The sequence below is a fragment of the Myotis nattereri genome (assembly GCF_964212035.1).
Source record: "Myotis nattereri genome assembly, chromosome: 2".
Taxonomy (NCBI): domain Eukaryota; kingdom Metazoa; phylum Chordata; class Mammalia; order Chiroptera; family Vespertilionidae; genus Myotis; species Myotis nattereri.
Genome location: NC_138076.1, coordinates 59,754,506 through 59,771,818, shown reverse-complemented (window position 1 = coordinate 59,771,818; position 17,313 = coordinate 59,754,506). Strand labels below are relative to the sequence as shown.

Below are 17,313 nucleotides of genomic sequence, written 5' to 3'. Positions count from 1 at the left end.
TGAGAGGTAAGCCAAATGGATATTTGGGTGAAGAGCTTACATGTGAGCATGAACAAGGAAGCCAGTTGGCAGTAGCCGAGTGAGTGGAGGAGAACATTTCAGGATGCAGAGATGTAGGTGGGGACCAGGTCATGGTTGGACCTTGTAATTCTTGGTAGGACCTGTTTTTAACTTGAGTGAGATGGGAAGGAATTGGGGTGTTGAGTAGACGCATGATCCGAGTGCAATTTTGAGACTCCTCTGACTGCTATGTTGAGAATACGCTGTTGGGCAGGAAGAGGTGGAAGTAGGGAGACAGATTATTGTGATAATACAGCAAAAGATTAATAGCCTGGAGCAAGGAAGTGATGAGGAGTGATTGTATCCTAGATATATTCAGAAGGTAGAGTGACAGGTTTTACTAAGGAGATCAGTGACAAGTATGAGAGAAAGAGAGGAGTCTGGGATGACTCCAAGAGTTTTGGCCTACAATCTGGAACGTTGTGTTGACTTTTATTGGGATGAGAAAGATGGGTTTTGAGCAGATAGTAGAATGAGCAATCATGGTTTTGGTCTGTGACAACTTTGAGTAACCTGTTAGACTTCCAAGTGGACATTGCTTACACCCATCTGGAGTTTAGTCTAGCAGGATTCTTGAGGACAAAGGGGCATTTGAAAAGGCATATATACTGGGGAAGGGCTTTTGAGTGGAGGGAACAGTTCAGACAAGACCATCATGGGATCTGGAGACTGGGTGATAATTTAAGAAGCTTTTTAAAAAGTCTAGTTAAGAGTTGACTGTGCTCTGATCTAGGGTGTTGGCAATAGAAATGGAAAGAAAAAGACACTGAGTAAGAGGACTTGATAACTAATTGAAAGTAAGGAGAAGGGAGAGGCAAAGGTGAAAAATGGTTCTTTGGTTTCAGATGTGGATGATTGGAGGGCTGGTAACACTACTAACAGCTATAGGAGAAAAAGCAGGGCTGTGGACAGAATTGAGTTTGGCTACATTAACAATAACCATGTGTTTAGTGAGTTACTGTTTACAGAATCCTTTTTGATATTATTTCATTTGGTCCTTTTACAATTTAGATGGTTAGGGGATGTCCATGCAGAGATAATTATCTAATGAGCAATTAGAATTGAGTCTAAGGAGAGGACTGGTCCTTGTCTGTGAATTTGGGAGTCATCTATATAGATTATAATTGAATTCCTGAGCTAAGTAATGTGGTGATGGCAAGATCTAGGGGAAGGCAAAGTTTAGGGGCCCAAGAAGGAGGTGTCGTGTTACTTAAATGAATAAAGGTGGAGTCAGTTACAATGAAATAAAATCAGTAGTGCCATATAAAAGATTTGTAGGAGAGAGCATTTTGGGCACCTCACCTTCAAAAGCTCTGTCTTTCTCTCTCTTCACTCATTCCTACCTGCTATTCAATATTAGACCTGACTCCACTCTTTCTTCCCCCCTCAGTTTCACCATCTCTGGGGGCAGTTTACCCCAACTTTTTATGGGTGCATGTATGTAGCACACATGTGCCTTGTGTCCGACACCCAACTTTGTTCATTGGTTTCTACTCTAGATTGAGCTCTCTGAGAGCTAACTCTCAGTGCATCCTCATGGCAGGGGGCACCCATGGAAGACATGAGAGCTGCCTTAATAAAAAGAAAGTTATGGAGGCTATCTTATAACTGGGTATTAGAAACTACCTGTGGTGCTTTGAGAACAAGTCCAGTGCAGTGGTGGGCAGGTGGTATACAGTCTTTGAGAAAAGGCAGCACACTTATTCATGCTATTGAACTTGAGGAGAAAATATCAGGTAATCATTAAATTATTTAATAAGTGTCCAGAAAAGGCAGCCAAACCTTAAAAGATTATCTTGGGGAGAGATAGAAAAATAAAGACAAATGATTCTAGTGACTAATAATAATTACTGTTTTTCTGAAACAATTCTTTTATGCAGAGACCACTCTAAATATGAGCATTGGATTTTTTTTTTCAGACTTGGGAGGTTTCATTTAGCCATTTTGTGAAAGAATTCACACTTGAGTTGCATGCAAGGCTCTTGTTTCTGCGTTTTGGAAAAACACCATTTATCTCTGTAGTGCTATTTCTGTGATATTATCTCTAAAGCATCTAGGTAGTACAGCAGAAATTTAGATGGAATTTCCAAGTCTAAGCCCAACCTCCCAGTTTTAACTCTACATCCAGTCATGTGAACCTTGGTTACCGTGGGTATTTTTGTTATAGGAGTAAGTCCATGAGCGATGTCAGCGCCGAGGATGTTCAGAACTTGCGGCAGCTGCGTTACGAGGAGATGCAGAAGATGAAATCCCAATTAAAAGAGCAAGATCAGAAATGGCAGGATGTGAGTATGCTTTGTATTGGGAGATGGGAAGACTGGGCAGGTGTGTGGGTTTGACTTTTCTTTGCTTCCCTGCAAAGCAAGTCAGTGTACTCAAGAGGTGATTTTCCTTGCTATGAAAGAATTCAGGCTTGTAGAAAATGTGACCATCTTCCTTTAAGAAGATTTTTAAACCTTCTTGGTCCATTACGGTTGTATATTTTAAAGGCCATTGTGCAAAACGCAACAGGCTGTTTATCTTCTAATATTCTCTGAATTCTCCAATAGGAGAAGGTCCTTCCTGGCAGTGTTGCTAACTTGTTGACGTGTGTTGGTAGTTGAATTCGGGTGGGACTGTTACTGATGCTTGTGAAAGGAAGAAGCTTTGCTCAGGGTCTGGGAAGTGGAGGGGCAGGGGCTCAGCAGAGTCTGGGCATCAGCGTGGAGAGATGAACTGGTTCTTAGAGTTAGTAGAGGAGATTTAAGAAGAAATAGTTTGATTGAAAATGTAATTGTATAATCTGAATCAAAGTTAGGTGTTTTCACAGAACTGTCATAGTTTTGTTCCTACAGAAAGGAGCTTGGCCTATTTTGAAAGGGATAATTGTTATAAACCAAAGCAGTGTATAAGTATGATAAGCTATAGAAAGCAAACCCAAAGATGTTTGAGGACATCTTTATGGTGATAGCGTTGAGTGGTAGCATGAACAAAAGGCCCAGAGAGAGTAAATCTTAATTTTTCAAAGGAATTAAGGTCTAATTCATGAAGGAGAAACCCCCTGCTGTGGCCACATTTCAAAATTCCAGTGCCTCTTTGAGTTGGGGGACTCAGTTTAATTGTCAGGAAACAGGAATTCAATGTCATTTTGCCAACATACATGGTAACTGTTTGGGTGTGAAAATAGTAAGTATTGAGGAGTTATCAATTAGGTTAGGTCAGATAAAAATGCATGCTTGTGATCCTATAGGACGAAATGCACACTGCTTTTGTTCTTTCTGCAAATAGTTCATATAGTTTTCAGGCTGTTTTTAAAGCAGACTAGCTTGGTCTGCTCCCAGAGGGTTTAAACCAAACTTAATGTTGCACGTCCTAGGAGTGAGATTCCATTTAGTGTGAGAACTTGGAGAGGCTCCTATTTGGGCTGGAATGACTAGCAGGTCTGAGTATGGGACTTCTCTGTTTGGGAGACATAGAAAAGGTTGTACCATTGAAAATGCCTTGAACCCCTGGGTGTCAGAACCATCTTAGACTTCCAGGGCGAATGTCCAGGTGAACTAGGTTGATTGTCCTGGGTTCACCTGGCTGGGAGAGACTTCCCTTCCTAGGAATATGGGAACAGGTGTCCCCTTGTTCTGTTTGATCTTCCTTATTGCCCTGTCCTTATGTAAAGTCTTTCCACTCTGAAGAAGTCAGTACTCGAGGCTGGCCTCCCCAGGAAAGCCTTTTGAAACCCCTGCCTGAGGTAGGCCATGCTCTCCTTTGGACCCTGACTCTCTCAGCAACCCTATCGCACTCATTGCTGAGTTTTTATTTACATGCCTGTCTTCCCCTTCTAGGCTGAGAGTTCCTGGGAGGGGGGGAGCACATCGGATTTATCTGTGTTTATTCACCCTTGGCCTCCAAGCGGGGACTGAGCTCAGGGTTCGTTCAATGGAAGACCCCATGTACACCCACGCTTAACCATTTAATAGTCATCTTTTCCAGTTTTACTGGTGAAGACATGTCATTTCATACAGCAGCCAGATTCTTGGAGTGAGATGAAAATGAACTTGAAACAGTTCCTGCTCTTTCTGACCTGGCACCTAATTACAAGCATTTAGCATTCTTTGTGAAATGGGCAACGAGGCAGGAAAACAAAAATGGGGTCTATCTTATTAGGTCAGGTTTTTTAGGCAGACACATGAGATACAGACTTGGTACAGAAACGCTGGCTATAAAAAGCAAAATTAGGGCACCTTGGCATCAAGTGGGAGTGAATAGTTTCAGCAATGTAATGGGATCCGCTGGCACGCTCTCTCTGCTAGAAAGGGTGTGTAGCAATTCAGGTATGCCTGTGCTGATGTGATTTTCTTCTGTTAGGACCTCGCAAAATGGAAAGATCGTCGAAAAAGCTACACTTCAGACTTGCAGAAGAAAAAAGAAGAGAGGGAAGAAATTGAAAAGCAGGCGCTGGAGAAATCTGAGAAAAGCTCTAAGACATTTAAGGAAATGCTGCAGGACAGGTAATAGGCTGGATAGATCTCCTGGTCAGAGAGACCAGGGTTAGAAATGGACATTTTGTGCATGTGCAGGGTGATTAAACTGTAACCAAATATGCAATGAAACGTTCAGCATTTTGCTTAGCCGTGAAAAAGCAAAGTATTGCTATGATAAATAGTGGCTTGGATTGACAAAAGAAATTTGTACTAAATAGATATACATTATTTCTTCATTTTACATTGAATATTCATATGCAGAATTGGGTGGTGTTGGCTGTATTTGGCACAGAAAAGGAACTATTTTTTCTCCTTTTAAAATGAATTTAGGAATGAAATGGTCAAATAAAACCAGCTCCCACACTCAACTAAATTGTATAAAATGTAACAGTTATTTTTCATGTTTCAGTGGTACAATTAACATTATATTTTAAAGGAAGACTATATAAAAAGAAATTGTGAGGGTTTATTTTTTGCATTGAAACATAACAGAATAAAGGTCAAATTAAAATTTCCTGTTAGAGAAGTTACTCTGTGAAACCTTGGGATAGGTACAGCTCAGGGAAATGGCAAATATGTTTTAAGGATAATGTCAAAAAGGAAATGTGCTGTCAGGTGAAATTACACAAAGCTCCTTTATGCCCCAGAAGCCAACTGCAAACACAGTTTCATTCACTTAAATGCAACTGTCAGCTTCAGAGGCACTCCTTACTAAATGCTAGAGATGAGGCTGTTTCATCATTTTCTCCATATGTATGAATGGTGACTTTTAATCTGTAATAACTGTCTGTGCAAATTCTATGACACTGTATGAAACTAGGTAATAACTTGAACTTAATGGAAGTCTGTGTCTTTTGCAGTCTTTTATTTTTACTAAATTATTGTAAATCATGTACAGGAAATACAGGGCTGACAAGGAATCTACACCTTTGGAGGGTTCAAATTGGTTGTCAGGCAGTTATATGTATAGTGTGTCAATTTTGGAAGAGTTATAAACTTGTGGATAAGTTTGGCGAATAATTCCTTATTAAATTTTCATTTCCTTATTTATCTTTACAACTTAAAAAAAATCTCTGTGAAAAATTTGAGAGCCTCTCTGAAAAGTCGAGCTCTTACAATATTTCTTAGTGTGGCATAAAACAACTGCATGTATTTGTCCTCATATCCTGTTAGTATTATATTGCACATGGTGTGAAGCTAGTATTATATTGCCCATTATTCCCAGCTCATTTTGTATGCTAATTACCAAAGTAAGATCTGTCGCCCAACCTTTGAGTGCCAAATGCATAACTTTGCGGCTATGGTGTGTTTCTGCTAAGGGAATCCCGAAACGAGACGTCTACAGTCACATCGAGGCGTAGAATGTATTCTTCTGATGATGTATTGAATGAAGACCAGCTTCCCCTGACACTAACTATGTCAGAAGCAAGTCACCAGGGTGAGAGAGTAGAAGAGAAAGGAACAACTTTTCCTACAGAAATTCCTAAACAAGATTCTACAGCTGTTGTGAAAAGAGAGGACACTCGACCAGCTGAAATTCGGCTTCCCTCTGAGCGCCCCACGGAAGAACAACGCCCAGCCTCTTCGTCTTCCCAGCGTTCACTGACTACACAAATGGAGTCGACTCGAGTTTCAGCTTCTCTCCCCAGAAGTTACCAGAAAACTGATACAGCTAGGTTGACATCTGTGGTCACACCGAGACCTTTTGGCTCTCACTCAAGGGGAATCTCATCGCTCCCGAGATCCTACACGGTAAAAACGTGTTCTCAGTTCATATACTCTATTCTCATGAGCAAACTGTTGGTGTACTTGTGCAGAAGTTTGAGTTATGTATATTTAATATGTAAAATGTACATAACATATATAACGCAATTTTTATTTTAGCCAGTGTAGATCCCATAGATATTTAATGCTACTTAATGCTTAAAATATAGCAATGATGCAGAATTGATTAAGTTAAAAATTCAATGAAAAAAAAAAAAGAAAAGAGAACTGATACATTTTGAAGAATGAATAAGCTACACATTCTAAGGCAGAGAATTTATTTTTTAACATCAAATTTTCTCAGGTATAGCTTTTGTAAAGTATTAGATTGAACTATATGAAGTTGCCAGCTGTCAGTTCTTTTAGACTTACAAAACAGCAGTTCCATATGGTTTGACTTAAATGTTTTCAGTTCTTATGTACAAATGTTTATTTTCCCCCATTTTCTACTTCATTAGAACTTGATATGTTTGAGTGTAGTTATTAAAATGTATCTTATGTTCAAAAATTGCATATTTACTTCTATTAGTATTTTTAAAAACATGGTATCATTTGCCCTCAGAATAAAGCAGTATCACAAACTTGAAAGTAGGTTTACTAAGTTTCATTATGTAAAAGGAAGCAATACACTTCTTACTATCAATATTCAAGTTTCTTTTTTCTCTGCCAATGTGGAATCTTAAAATCTAAAAGAGAAAAAAATATGATTAAAAAAAATTGAAGTGAGGAAAACTTGTCTAAATAGCCAGGAAGAACTCCTGATCATCATCTTAATTTGACAACATAAAATTAAATTTACGTGACAGACATTTTTATCATAGTCAAGAGATAATTTATAGACTTGGAAAGATATTAGTAGAATGTATTATAAATATAGGGTCAATATCCCTAAGGTTTAAAATGGCCCTACAGGTTGGTAGGGAAAAGATAAACCAGTAGGAAAATGGGTATAGAAATGAATAGCCAATTCAAGAGAGAGGGGATTTAAATGGCTGATAACATAAAGGACCCAGGTGCATGTTCAACCTCATTAGAACAAGCATGAGGTGTACAACTTTTCATCCATCAGATTCAGAATGTCTAGTGTTGTCAAGGATACAGAAAAACAAACATTCTTTTTCAAAAAATATATTCTTATTGATTTTTAGAGGGAAAGGGAGGGAAAGGGAGAAGGGAGAGTTAGAAACATTGATGAGAGAGAAACATCAATCTGCTACTTCCTGCACACCAGCCCCTGGGGATCAAGTCCAAACCCCAGGCATGTATCCTGACTGGGAATCGAACCAGTGAACTCCTGGTGCATGGGTTGATGCTAAACCACTGAACCATACTGGCCAGGTGAAACAGATGTTTTTATACATTGCTTAGGGTGTGCTTTGCTATAATTTTTTAAAGATATTATATATAATTTATATTTATATATAAATATCCTTTGGTCTAGCAAGTCCACTTTTGGAAATCTGTGGTATAAAAATATTCTGATTATAAAGATATATGGGTATCTGTTGCAATGTTTTTGGAAGTTACAGAAAACTTTGAACAGCACTGAATGCATGTCACATAAATAAATTGTAGATACCCATACTTATAGAGTATTCAACAGTTAATAAGAGTAGAGTTCTATCTACTGACCTGGACTAATGTAAATGAGCAAAGCAATTTCAGAGGTCTGTTTATAATATAAACACTTATGAAAACAACACCTCCTCCTCCTACGCTGGTATGAAAGAATGTGCTCCAAGCTTTTAGTAATTTTTACTAAAATATTACTGTACACATTTTAAAACAGAAATCTAACAATACCAAGTTTAAAATGATGTTTCCTATTTAGATGGATGACGTTTGGAAGTATAATGGAGATGTAGAAGGCATTAAGAGAACTCAGTACAGTTCGGTCAGCACCTCTGTGCGAAAATCTGACCCAAGCCAGCTGGCTTCCAGCAACTTTGGTGAAAAAGAGGCAGTGACATCAGGAGAGGGTGTGATGAGGTTGCCCTCTCCTACACCCCCCTTCTCATCTCTCTCCCAGGACTGGGCTGCCACTTCTAATGCTACCTGGTCTTCAGTATCTGGCCCCAATTCAATGTCTGAACTTGGAGAAGGGAGAAGCTCACCACAGACAGAGGTGTCACGATCAAAGGTGAGTTTGGGAAGGCGTTTAATCATCCAGGCTCAGAAACACAAGTATTTAAACTGGAACCCATACCTCTAGCCCATGTTTCTAGGCGTTGTAATCGGTTACGTGGGCTGATATTGTGGAATGTGAGATTGCATTTATTTTGAGCAGATCTGGGAGGAAGTAGGTCTCTTTCAACTCTGAGTTTATGGATTCAGATGACCCTGTGACTTGGGTGTATTGAGACCATTGGCCAGTCTCCTTGGGGTTTATCTGGGTGTTAGTTCTACCGCCCATTTCAGCAGCTGCTGCCTTTATGCTGCACAGCAGTCCTGGATTCAGGTGCAGGACTCACTCAGGAAGCTTTAGATGCAGGTCTAATAGATAAATGGGTAATAAAGGCCCCTTTTCAGGGACATTAACTGACCTCAAGGAGAAATTGGTGCACACGAGAGGTACGGGCCTCTAGGGACATGGCATTTCTTCCTCTATCATATTAACCTGCTAGTGACTTTCAATGCTCATTTATACTTTAGAAAGTCTAGAATTTTGAACCACTCACTGTCTCCTAATGGTAATATTGAGGTTTAGTTATAGTATGACAATTGTGTTCCTTAACATTTGGAATCCAAACAAATATACCATCAGGTGAAGAATGACTGAAGGTATTTGTAGTTTTTCCTTCTTCAAATCCCCAAAGATGACAACAGAATTATTAAGTAATGACTGTTCTTTTAGTATGTTTTACATGCAGGCTATATAGCTGTTGGTTGTCTGGATCAAGCTTTTCTCTTTTAGAAAAAAAACCCTTTGGAAGCACTTTAATATATTAATCTCTTTGCATGGAGGAGCTTTTGTGGTTCTTTAGCTTAGTGTAGATTTCTCTGGTTCCTTCCTATTTGTCTCCCAAGGTACAACATGAAGTATACAACTTGGCCTAAGTTATATTCATGAAGTGACTTCATGTGAAATAATTCGAAATAGCATATTTACTTGGTATATTGGATTTTTATTAGTTCTATAAAGTTTTACAGCTTTAAACTTTTTCTTCTGGTTATAAAGTACTATGTAGTTGCATAAATTTGGAAATGCAGGAAAGTAATTCCATCATTAATGGGTAACCTTTGCTAGTATTTAGGTATATTTCTTTCAGCTTTTCCCATGCATATTTACAAACCTATATCTAAAAGAAATTTTTGCAGCTTGCTAAAACCATTACTTGTAAGTTACTTTTATAACTTTTTATTTTGTTCTATTTTTAAAATTTTATTTTTCAATTACAGTTTACATTTAATGAAATTTTGTATCAGTTTCAGGTGTTTAACTTCATTTTTAAAGAATTGGAAATATTAATTAGCATTATGAGTTTCAGATGAGAACAATAGCCTATGTTATACTTGGGGAACATAAGGTACTAGTGGATGAATAATAGAAACAGCAGCCAGGTATCTTTTGTTTTATGGACTTGCATGTAAGCCTTCCCCTTTCAAACAGCAAATCCAAACAAGCAGCCTGATTAGTGTGTTGGCGCTAGGTGCACCCAACTCCCTCAGGGCGACAGTTGACTAGCTGCATCCACGGATTAAGAAAAAGAGGCGAAGTGTGGTGAGTGGGTGTGTCCAGGTTAGTGCAGATCAGAGGAACCTGAATTAGCATGGCATGGTGTCAGGTTTCACCCTTAATGGGTTTAGGCTTCTTTGTCACCAAACTTGAAATGATCTTCTCCCAAGCAAAATTAGGCTTCAGATAACAAGTGGGACCATTAGAATTCTTGAACATAGGTATGTGCCATATGGCCACTGGCCCATCACCAAGATGCCTGGTGTGTCACTTCTGCGCTCTGAGGAAAGTAGCTTATGTAGCATCCCCCCGCCCTTGTCACTGAAAAGGGGCTCACTGCCTTGGGGAAAACACTGTGAAGGCCTAAAACAGTTGGTCATTAATATGTCAAGGCATATGGAACCCTCCTCCAAACTCTTGGCCAAACTATAATTCCAGAAGTTCAGAGAATGGAAAAATAAAAGCATAGTGCGTGGCTGAACTTGATGTCTGGGTAGTTGTATAACTGTTCTTTGGGCCTTCATTCTCGTTCTTTACTTGCACTTTTGCTAGTAATGTCCTTTTCTTTCTTCCTCCAGAATCTTCCTTGATGTTATATTTTTCTCTCCCTGCTTCAGTGGAAGTTCAGGCTTGTCCCCATTAATGCAGATGCTTTGTAAATAGTCATGTGTGTTTGTGCATTCCACAGAGGCTGGCATCGGAGGCACCCGTGTGGTGCCAGGCTGGACGAATCTCTCAGCTGCAAAGCCTCAGTGACCTGTGCAGTGAAGTTCGGGGCATTCAGGGGAGTATTGAGGTCCCTCGTCACTGATCTCAAACTCCTTTAGTACTGCAGTGAGCAGCTGTTTATTGAGGGATTACCATGGGCCAACCCCAGGTGTCTCAGGGCATTATCTTAGTTAGTCCCCAGTGACCTTGGGATCACTGCTTTATAGTTGTGGAAACTGAGGCACGGAGTGAGCATAGTACTTGCCCAAGGCCGTGCAAGGTACTGAGTGGTGGCGTCGGGATTTGAACCCAGGCAGTCTGACTCAAGCTACCTACCTACACCACACTATGTTGTGGGAAAGAGAAAGGAAGTAGGTGACCTAACCAAATGAGACTGCGTCCTTTTTCCTCAACACATCAAATATTTGTTTTTATTGTCACCTCATTTGAAATTGTTTATTTCACCCATTTCTGTCTTTTAAAGAAGTCCTCCTGTTCTTTTCAGCCCAGGAGGGTCATTTCCTTTGTGAATACAAATATCTTCTTCCCCAAGTCGGAATTGAATTTTCCACCCTTGAAAGCTTCATCTGCTGAATTCTTCCTGTTCCATGCGTTCCCTGTGTCTCGTCACTGGTATTCTTTATACCCTCCACAGCCTTTGCACAGAGTTGGAAGTGTTTACTGACTTGATTTGCATTTATGGCCCTGATTACTAGACTGAAGTATAAACTTGATCCAGCAGGTAACTTAGGTCCTATAGGATCTTTAATGTGGAAATTTTAAGATTAATGGGTGTTTTAGGAACGTAAGCACTGTGATGTTGCATAGAACTATTTTAAGGAAATGAAGTCTGGGGCAGAGACTGGTTAGGAACCTATCACAGAATTGTGGGTTTATGCCATAAAAAAGGAAAGGCATAATGAAGGGAAGAAATCGATATGACCTCATTTCCTGCCTACAGGGGTTTCTTTCCTTTCTCCTTTGCTGAGCTCTGGGGTTTTAGTCTTCTCTGTTCCTTTTCTCCCTATCTCTCTTTTTGTGTTGCTCCGTCGCCTGCTTCCCTTGCCAGTCCAGGCTGCTGGGACAATTCTGGGGGTGACCCTGAGCAAGGGGAGAGAGTCCTTCATCCTCTTCAAACCTCCCACAGATGTGGCTTTAATTTTTCCCCCCAAATTGGTGTTACCTACACGTTTTCACGTTATTTTGTCCAGTCAGAGCCCTGAATTCTCAAATCCCATCCAAGCCCACATTTTGGAATCTGTTCCCCAGAGTTTTTTTTTAAAGCAGTACCCAGATGTAGGATGATAGGTATGGAAGGAAAGAAGATTTTAAAAAAAAATATTTTATTGTTTTTTTGCAGAGAGGAAGGGAGAGAGATAGAGAGTTAGAAACATTGATGAGAGAGAAACATCAATCAGCTGCCTCCTGCACACCCCCTACTGGGGATGTGCCCGCAGCCAAGGTACATGCCCTTGACCAAAATCGAACCCAGGACCTTTTAGTCTGCAGGCCGACACTCTGTCCACTGAGCCAAACTGGTTAGGGCAGAAAGGAAGCTTTTTACATGTCCATTTCCTGACCCCTGAGCCTATTAAATGCCCCTTTTAATAACACCCAGGGCTTCTCTTATCACAGCTTCTACCATGCATTTTATTTGCTTGTCACCTTCATTAGAGCTGACTTTGTGTGAAGGCAGGAAACAAGCCGGTCTTGCTCACTATTACCACAGTGCCTGGATCTGTATTTGCTGAATGCTGATTGAGTGCTGTTGGCTTCATAGCTATGTTTGTGAGTGTTAAATAGGATTTTCTCTAATTGCTTAACCAGCATATATGTAATGGATAACATTGTTTCCATGGGAAAAAGAAGGTAATTACTAGGCATCAACCACCTGCCTTGGCACCTTTTAAATGTTTCATTTGTTCCTCTCAATAACCTTGCAAAGTAGGTGGTATCATCCACATTATTACCAGTGAAATTCTTGAGATTTGAAAGTTATATTCATGCTCCAGGCCAGTTAAATGATCAGGCCACAATTATGATTTCCCTGACCTTAATATTTATGAAATATGACAGGCTCAAATTTGAGAACTGCCTTAAGGAAAAACACCAAATGTTCACTTATTTTAACTTTGCCCTGTCTTTACAATTTTGGAGCCCACAGGGACGGAAATACCTTCTGGTTTATAAAGATAAAATAGTTCTTAAGATTGTTTTGAGAAAGGTATATATGTATCAGAGCTGAATTATTTCTGAATTGTAGGGTTTAAAATCTACCCAGTAGAGTCCAGTGATGGCGAACCTAGGACACGCGTGTCAGAGGTGACACGCAAACTCATTTTTTTGGTTGATTTTTCTTTGTTAAATGGCATTTATATATATAAAATAAATATCAAAAATATAAGTCTTTCTTTTACTATGGTTGCAAATATCAAAAAATTTCTATATGTGACACGGCACCAGAGTTAAGTTAGGGTTTTTCAAAATGCTGACACGCCGAGCTCAAAAGGTTCGCCATCACTGCAGTAGACAGTAAGGAGCTATGCGCATTTAAATAAGGTGTAATATAATGATTGCCATGTTCTTTACTCAGGTTCTGGCAGCTGTGTGGAAGATGGGGAAAAGTAAACTGGAGGCCTATTGGGAGGCCACCACAGTAGTGTAGAGGGGACACCAAACTAAGACGATAACCTGAAGGAAGATGGAAGGACGGGTGGCTCCAGGTGGAATTATGGATTGTGGACTTGACCACACTATTAAATGCATGTGTGTGTGGTGGATAGTGCAGGTGAGGATCATTGAGTGGAGTTGGGACGGGGGGCAGTTAGGAGAAGAAAAGAGGAAGAGCCCCAGAAAGAAGCTGGTGTTTCTAACATAGGCATCTGGTTGGATAGTGATGTAATTAACCAATATATAAAAAACAAGAGGTGGAAGAGCAGGTGAGGGGAGGAAGATAATGAATGTAGTTTTGGAAATGTTGGGTTTAGTTAGTAGCTGAAGATATAGCAGTGAAGGAGGTTACTCTGGAAAGCCTGTAGTCACAAAGATGGGGGACTACGGAGGGAACAACAAAATGAAAATAGAAAGAAGAACAACACTAATGAAACTGATGTGTCCAGAGAGATGGAGGAGAAAGGCAAGAGAAAGTGAAATAATGGATGACTTGGAAGACTATTTCCTAGAAGCAAAAATAGTTGTTGGTGTCCAGCAGTGTGGCTCAGAGGTTGAGCATTGAACCATGAACCAGGAGTCAGAGTTTGATTCCCAGTCAGGGCACATGCTCAGGTTGTGGGCTTGATCCCCAGTGTGGGGCGTGTAGGAGATAAGCTTGGAAAGGGTTGAGTAAGTGGCAGAGCTGGAAACGCCCTGAGTCTTTGGAATGGGGAAGTGGAGGAAGGAGGTATACAGTCTCGTTGGTGAAGGAGGCTAGTCCAGTGCCGGATCAGAGCCATGATTTGAAGGCTCACCTTACACCCTGGAAAAAAAAGACACGCGAATGCCATGTGTACAGAAACCCAAGATTATTGATGTCCTCTGGAATTTCTCACTTTATAGTCTGAATCTACTTTTAGTGTTTAATTTTATCAACTTAAGTAGGCTTCCCTTAAGTAAACATTTATCTAATTGGAAAAGTTGGGGAGAATAACTCTTGTTATTTTGTAAGATTGACCCTGTTTTTCATTAATTCCCATCTGTGGTGATATATGAGAATCTTAGTTCACTAGATCTCATAAAAATAAATATTATTATTACTACTCCCGATCATCATGTTTTTGTTTAAAAATCACAGTTTTCAGTATATATTTCTGTTCAAATTATACCTGATTTGAAGGAAATTATTTTCATTTTTAAGTGCTGATATGTTAGTAACTATATTTTACTGTTCTTGGCATAGAGTACTTAAACTACTTGGGATAGTAGTTTGTCAGCCATCAAGAATTTAGATTTCCCCCCATAATTTATATTCATAGTTCCATCCAGTTCAAAAGGTAATTCTCCATTATCTTCTGAAGCATGGATCCTTTGTAGAATACTCATGTGACATGCATCATGCAGAGAAAAACATGGAAGTAGAAATTCTAAGTGAAATCATTGCTGAATAGTTTATGCTTGACTATAATTATAGCTTTATTGCCCTGTAAGAAGTCTCAGGGATAACCTAATTTAATAACCTTGACCCCCACAGAGCTGCTTGAGGGATTGCCATGAGGAGGCCATGCAGGTGGGGCTCTGAGGCCCCTAACCTGAAACTATAACCACCCACTTTAATCCTTTCTATATATTGCTTTCCGAGGGACATGCTATGCATCAGGATTTCACTTGAAAATAGGGTTTTAAAAAACAAAAACTTGAAAATCAATGTATTTGTGAGCGAGAAGGCTCTGTCAGGCGCAGTGACATGCCTGAGGTCACCTGGTTATTGACAGAATGGACTGTAGTTGTCCAGGTGGTTCGTTCTTCTTCTTTGCCTGTGTACAGTCCCAAGGATCCACACACAACAGTCTGTCAGGCTGTAGCCACAGTGGGGCTGTCCTCTGTTAACTTCCGGGGAGGTGGTTATCTGCCCTTTTGTTGAATATGTTCAAGTAGAGATTTATTTCCAAGGTAAGAGCAGCCCTTTGTGAGATAATTCTTCTAGTCTAATATAATTGGGAGACTTCGGTCTGTGGCTTAAACTTGTTCACTTTTATCCTATATTTGCCAGAAAATGATAATATTCACTTGCTGTCTCCCACAAAGTGTTCTTTATGTAGTTTGAGACTATTTATTAAGTCTCCACCCTGTCTTTTATTCTTCATGATAAAAACCTCAGTTAGTGCCTTGAATATCTAACCTATCATTTGCCTCTCTGCCCTTATATAGCAATAGATTCTGCATTTTAATTGGGTTTAAGTTGGAATTTGGGAGGGTAAGAATGGTGAAGATGACCAATTATTTTTGTTGAGTCATCTCTAAGTGTATGGTGGTTTTAGTTAAGGAGTAGAACTAACCAGTAATTTTGTCTATTCATAGCAGAGTTTTATTCTGGGGATTGGTGTTTAGGCTGATTATTAATGAGTGTTCTCACTAGCTGCATCTGAGTTCCCATATTTGAACTGCTTTACAAGCTTTCTGATGAAATCTTTTTATGTTATTGGTGACAAACTTTTTCTTAAAAAATTCCGTACCCACTGTTGAAGAGTCAGTAATTATTTCTCAAGAGCAAGAGCCATGCCTAATCCATCTGTATTTCCCAGCATGCTAAGCACTGTGTCATATACAGAATAAGATGTACAATAATGAATGTTGAGCAAATGAATAAGTGAGTATTGTTATAGCACCTAACTTTTGTGCCCATATTACATAATATGCTCTCAATCCTTTATTTACTGTCTTCCTTCTAATTCTTAGATAATGAGAAATTTTTTCTCAGATATTGTCACTTGGATTTTAAACCTGTTTTAGAGGTTAAAAAATTAAAAATAAGGCTTTAGGAATTGCTCAGTAGGGCCTAAGTTTCAGTTTAACTGCCAAATTATAATGCAGAAGTTGTAGCTATTTTTCTGAAAAATACAGTGGCTTTAAGAATATATATATATATATACTAGAGGCCCAGTGCACGAAATTCGTACACTGGGGGTGGGGGGGGGGTGTGTCCCTCATCCTGGCCTGCACCCTCTCACAGTCCAGGAGCCCTCAGGTGATGTCTGACTGCTGCGGAGGCGGGAGAGACTTCTGCCGCTGCTGCTGCACTCGCCAGCTGTAAGCCGGGCTTCTGGCTGAGCGGCGCTCCCTCTGTGGGAGCACACTGACTACCAGGGGGCAGCCCTGTATTGAACATCTGCCCCCTGGTAGTCAGTGCGCATCTTAGCGACTGGTCGTTCCACCGTTTGGTCAATTTATATATTAGCCTTTTATTATATAGGATATATATATATATATATATATATATATATATATATATATATATCTTAAACTCTTAAGTCTAAGTTCTTTATGATTATGAATCAAAGAACTAAAACACTAGTCTGGAAAACTCATTATGCTAAACTTCATGTCTGCCATGTACCCAAAACAAAGCATGCAAATGATGAAGCATAGTTAAATTTCCACAGGCATGGGATACTGTAAAACTTAAAATGTTTGTTTTAGAAGATGGCTTTAAGAAAGTCTGTGCAACTTAGAATTTGTTGCTGTGTAGTATAATGATGGACACAGAAATAAAATTCTATCTATTGTCGAAGTGGCTATTGAGCTAATGTCACTTCAAGGAAGTGGTGGCCTACAGCTCAGGGTGTCTCAATAGGGGGTGTTTTGACGTCTTACTGCTGGTTCCTCAGAGATCACATAGTTCAGCATCTTGCAGCTGTCTAGCAGCTCTGTCTTCATGTGGCAGTGGGGCAAGCAGAAATGCCCTGCCAAATTTCAAATGCTCTTTAGGGGTGGTACTTGTCCTAGATAAGCATGCTGCTGGTCGCTGAATTATGTGTCTGTGAACCCCTTGAAATGATTCAGCTAAATTCAGTGTTGGAAGTTTTTTTTTTTTTTATAAGCATAATGACATTTTCAAAATAAATTATTTACATATTTGTTTGCATTTTCAAAACTGACATTTTATTGAATTTGACATAACACTGTAAATTTAATGTGTACAACATGTTAATTTGA

At 39.6% G+C, this 17,313-nt stretch overlaps 1 protein-coding gene across 7 annotated transcripts in view; it reads left to right on the top strand.

The window, feature by feature from the left end:
- The window catches only part of LMO7 (LIM domain 7), a gene marked incomplete at its 5' end in the record, with an annotated part of 216,571 nt that overhangs the window by 173,240 nt on the left and 26,018 nt on the right, over positions 1 to 17,313 (top strand). For all 7 annotated transcript variants that reach the window (XM_081084184.1, XM_081084183.1, XM_081084182.1 and 4 more), the window contains 4 exons: positions 2,228 to 2,345; positions 4,402 to 4,544; positions 5,837 to 6,269; positions 8,113 to 8,421. In XM_081084184.1, the coding sequence (XP_080940310.1) occupies positions 2,228 to 2,345; positions 4,402 to 4,544; positions 5,837 to 6,269; positions 8,113 to 8,421 (1,003 nt within the window). The remainder of the gene's footprint in view (positions 1 to 2,227; positions 2,346 to 4,401; positions 4,545 to 5,836; positions 6,270 to 8,112; positions 8,422 to 17,313) is intronic.